The following is a 5000-nucleotide window of genomic DNA, read 5'->3' on the forward strand; positions in this document are numbered from 1 at the left end:
TCTACAGCTGATAATCTCTCTAAGTGTCTCCCTCTACAGCCTGATAACCTCTCTAAGTGTCTCCCTCTACAGCTGATAACCTCTCTAAGTGTCTCCCTCTACAGCTGATAACCTCTCTAAGTGTCTCCCTCTACAGCTGATAACCTCTCTAAGTGTCTCCCTCTACAGCTGATAACCTCTCTAAGTGTCTCCCTCTACAGCTGATAACCTCTCTAAGTGTCTCCCTCTACAGCTGATAACCTCTCTAAGTGTCTCCCTCTACAGCTGATAACCTCTCTAAGTGTCTCCCTCTACAAGCTGATAACCTCTCTAAGTGTCTCCCCTCTACAGCTGATAACCTCTCTAAGTGTCTCCCTCTACAGCTGATAACCTCTCTAAGTGTCTCCCCTCTACAGCTGATAACCTCTCTAAGTGTCTCCCTCTACAGCTGATAACCTCTCTAAGGTGTCTCCCTCTACAGCTGATAACCTCTCTAAGTGTCTCCCTCTACAGCTGATAACCTCTCTAAAAGTGTCTCCCTCTACAGTCTGATAACCTCTCTAAGTGTCTCCCTCTACAGCTGATAACCTCTCTAAGTGTCTCCCTCTACAGCTGATAACCTCTCTAAGTGTCTCCCTCTACAGCTGATAACCTCTCTAAGTGTCTCCCTCTACAGCTGATAACCTCTCTAAGTGTCCTCCCTCTACAGCTGATAACCTCTCTAAGTGTTGTGTATCCTCTACAGCTGATAACCTCTCTAAGTGTCTCCCCTCTACAGCTGATAACCTCTCTAAGTGTCTCCCTCTACAGCTGATAACCTCTCTAAGTGTCTCCCTCTACAGCTGATAACCTCTCTAAGTGTCTCCCTCTACAGCTGATAACCTCTCTAAGTGTCTCCCTCTACAGCTGATAACCTCTCTAAGTGTCTCCCTCTACAGCTGATAACCTCTCTAAGTGTCTCCCTCTACAGCTGATAACCTCTCTAAGTGTCTCCCTCTACAGCTGATAACCTCTCTAAGTGTCTCCCTCCTACAGCTGATAACCTCCTCTAAGTGTCTCCCTCTACAGCTGATAACCTCTCTAAGTGTCTCCCTCTACAGCTGATAACCTCTCTAAGTGTCTCCCTCTACAGCTGATAACCTCTCTAAGTGTCTCCCTCTACAGCTGATAACCTCTCTAAGTGTCTCCCTCTACAGCTGATAACCTCTTCTAAGTGTTGTGTATCCTCTACAGCTGATAACCTCTCTAAGTGTTGTGTATCCTCTACAGCTGATAACCTCTCTCAAGTGTCTCCCTCTACAGCTGATAATCTCTCTAAGTGTCTCCCTCTACAGCTGATAACCTCTCTAAGTGTCTCCCTCTACAGCTGATAACCTCTCTAAGTGTCTCCCTCTACAGCTGATAACCTCTCTAAGTGTCTCCCTCTACATCTGATAACCTCTCTAAGTGTTGTGTATCCTCTACAGCTGATAACCTCTCTAAGTGTCTCCCTCTACAGCTGATAACCTCTCTAAGTGTCTCCCTCTACATCTGATAACCTCTCTAAGTGTTGTGTATCCTCTACAGCTGATAACCTCTCTAAGTGTCTCCCTCTACAGCTGATAACCTCTCTAAGTGTCTCCCTCTACATCTGATAACCTCTCTAAGTGTTGTGTATCCTCTACAGCTGATAACCTCTCTAAGTGTCTCCCTCTACAGCTGATAACCTCTCTAAGTGTCTCCCTCTACAGCTGATAACCTCTCTAAGTGTCTCCCTCTACAGCTGATAACCTCTCTAAGTGTCTCCCTCTACAGCTGATAACCTCTCTAAGTGTCTCCCTCTACAGCTGATAACCTCTCTAAGTGTCTCCCTCTACAGCTGATAACCTCTCTAAGTGTCTCCCTCTACAGCTGATAACCTCTCTGTCTCCCTCTACAGCTGATAACCTCTCTAAGTGTCTCCCTCTACAGCTGATAACCTCTCTAAGTGTTGTGTATCCTCTACAGCCGATAACCTCTCTAAGTGTTGTGTATCCTCTACAGCTGATAACCTCTCTAAGTGTTGTGTATCCTCTACAGCTGATAACCTCTCTAAGTGTTGTGTATCCTCTACAGCTGATAACCTCTCTAAGTGTTGTGTATCCTCTACAGCTGATAACCTCTCTAAGTGTTGTGTATCCTCTACAGCTGATAACCTCTCTAAGTGTTGTGTATCCTCTACAGCTGATAACCTCTCTAAGTGTTGTGTATCCTCTACAGCTGATAACCTCTCTAAGTGTTGTGTATCCTCTACAGCTGATAACCTCTCTAAGTGTCTTCCTCTACAGCTGATAACCGTTCTAAGCGTCGTGTTTCTCACCATGAGAGGAAGCAGCAGGACTTCTCCATCTTTAAGCTGTCGGAGAACGAGATGAAGGTGAAGATCTCTCCCCAGCTCCTCCTCGCCACGCACCGCTTCCTGTCCACAGGTAGACCCACTGTGATGTCACTCCTTGTCCACTGTGAGGTCACTTCCTGAGTGTTAAATAATGAAATATATAATCTCTGTGGAAGTAAGTTGTTCTCAATTTGAGGCCTGGTAAAAAACACCCCATTGATTAGTAAAGAATGTTTACCAGTTAATACAAATTACATTTTTCTTCTTACTTTTCCACTGACTTTCTCATGTCTTCCTCTCTATCCCTCTTTCATCTCTCCTCTTTTACTACCCTCTCCTCCTACCTCTTCTATCCCTCTTTCATCTCTCCTCTTTTACTACCCTCTCCTCCTACCCCTTCTATCCCTCTTTCATCTCTCCTCTTTTACTACCCTCTCCTCCTACCTCTTCTATCCCTCTTTCATCTCTCCTCTTTTACTACCCTCTCCTCCTACCCCTTCTATCCCTCTTTCATCTCTCCTCTTTTACTACCCTCTCCTCCTACCTCTTCTATCCCTCTTTCATCTCTCCTCTTTTACTACCCTCTCCTCCTACCCCTTCTATCCCTCTTTCATCTCTCCTCTTTTACTACCCTCTCCTCCTACCTCTTCTATCCCTCTTTCATCTCTCCTCTTTTACTACCCTCTCCTCCTACCTCTTCTATCCCTCTTTCATCTCTCCTCTTTTACTACCCTCTCCTCCTACCTCTTCTATCCCTCTTTCATCTCTCCTCTTTTACTACCCTCTCCTCCTACCTCTTCTATCCCTCTTTCATCTCTCCTCTTTTACTACCCTCTCCTCCTACCTCTTCTATCCCTCTTTCATCTCTCCTCTTTTACTACCCTCTCCTCCTACCTCTTCTATCCCTCTTTCATCTCTCCTCTTTTACTACCCTCTCCTCCTACCTCTTCTATCCCTCTTTCATCTCTCCCCTTTTACTACCCTCTCCTCCTACCTCTTCTATCCCTCTTTCATCTCTCCTCTTTTACTACCCTCTCCTCCTACCCCTTCTATCCCTCTTTTATCTCTCTCCTTTTACTACCCTCTCCTCCTACCTCTTCTATCCCTCACTCTCTCTCTCTTTCTCTCCCTCCCCTCTCTCCCTCCCCACCTCCTGTAGAGGTGGAGCCATTCAAGCCAGCCCACCTATCAGAGAAGATCTTACTGCGTCTCATTAAACACCCCAGTGTGGTCCAGGAGCTGAGCTACGATGACAAGAACAAACTGGCCCCACAGCACTTCCTGTTTCAGAGAAACAAACCTGTTGACTACTTCATCCTGTTACTACAAGGTATAAACGCCCCGCAATAATTGTCCCTTAGCGATGAATCAAATTGATTTAATGTATTTTATTGATAGGAGAGTAGACAACAGACAGGACAGTGAGGAGATAAGTGTGTCAAAGCAGAAAAGGATTCGATCCCACACAGAGGGGGAGAGTACACTGAGTGGACAAAACATTAGGAACACCTTCCTAATATTGAGTTACACCTCCTTTTGCCCTCAGAACAACCTCAATTCATTGAGGCATGTACGAGGTGTTGAAAGCGTTCCACAGGGATGCTGGCCCATGTTGACTCCAATGTTTCCCACAGCTGTGTCAAGTTGGCTGGATGTCCTTTTGGTGGTGGAACATTCTTGATACACACAGGAAACTGTTGAGTGTGAAAAACCCAGCAGCGTTGCAGTTCTTGACTTACTCAAACCGGTGCGCCTGGCACCTACTGTACTACCCGTTCAAAGGCACGTAACTATTTTGTCTTGCCGCCCATTCACCCTCTGAACGGCACACACACACAATCCATGTCTCAAGGCTTAAAAATCCTTCTTTAACCTGTCTCCTCTCCTTCATCTACACTGGTTAAAGTGGATTTAACAGGTGACATCAATAAGGGATCATAGTTTTCATCTGGATTCACCTGGTCAGTCTATGTGATGGAAAGAGCAGGTGTTCATGTGCTTATCGTGTGCTACACCAACCCTGGTTTTATATACAGCTTGGAATATCTAGATTATGGCTTAGACACAAATCAGGGAACTTGACCATTTCTCTGTCCTGTGTGTCCAGGGTCGTGTGGAGGTGGAGTTTGGTAAAGAGGCTCTGAGGTTTGAGAACGGAGCGTTCGCCTACTACGGGGTGCCTGCCATCATGCCCACAGGTAACTGGCTCATCTCACTCACTCACTCACTCACTCACTCACTCACTCACTCACTCACTCACTCACTCACTCACTCACTCACTCACTCACTCACTCACTCACTCACTCACTCACTCACTCACTCACTCACTCACTCAAACATTAACACATGAATATAGAGAAACAGCCTGTGCACACATTACAAGCTCAAAGAAAACAAAACGTTTCATGACAAACATAAGAGATTACAGGTACGTTATGTGGACTGTACCATTGCATAGACCAGAGAGTGGTGGGACACTATCTCATCCCTGTCTGACTCATTACCATCCTGTATGATTCAGTCCACAGATCCCCCTCCCGTAGCAGTGGTCTGGACCGGTCTGACTCTATGCTGTATGGGGGCAGTCTGGGCCAACTCAACGGAGGGGGGAGCGTCTACCTGCCTGACTACTCTGTTAGGCAGCTCACACACCTGCAGGTCATTA

General features: G+C 46.1%; 1 protein-coding gene across 1 annotated transcript in view; it reads left to right on the forward strand.

Annotated features, from left to right (window-relative positions):
- Window positions 1-5000, forward strand: part of LOC106591176 (metal transporter CNNM1) — a 20647-nt gene that overhangs the window by 10089 nt on the left and 5558 nt on the right. The window contains 4 exon segments of the mRNA XM_082958685.1: window positions 2286-2426; window positions 3495-3673; window positions 4443-4533; window positions 4857-5000. The exon segment at window positions 4857-5000 is cut by the window's right edge and continues 2 nt beyond it. Of these exon segments, the coding sequence (XP_082814811.1) occupies window positions 2286-2426; window positions 3495-3673; window positions 4443-4533; window positions 4857-5000 (555 nt within the window).

This window comes from Salmo salar, chromosome 12 (assembly GCF_965601325.2).
Source record: "Salmo salar chromosome 12, fSalSal1, whole genome shotgun sequence".
In the NCBI taxonomy this organism is placed as follows: Eukaryota; Metazoa; Chordata; class Actinopteri; order Salmoniformes; family Salmonidae; genus Salmo; species Salmo salar.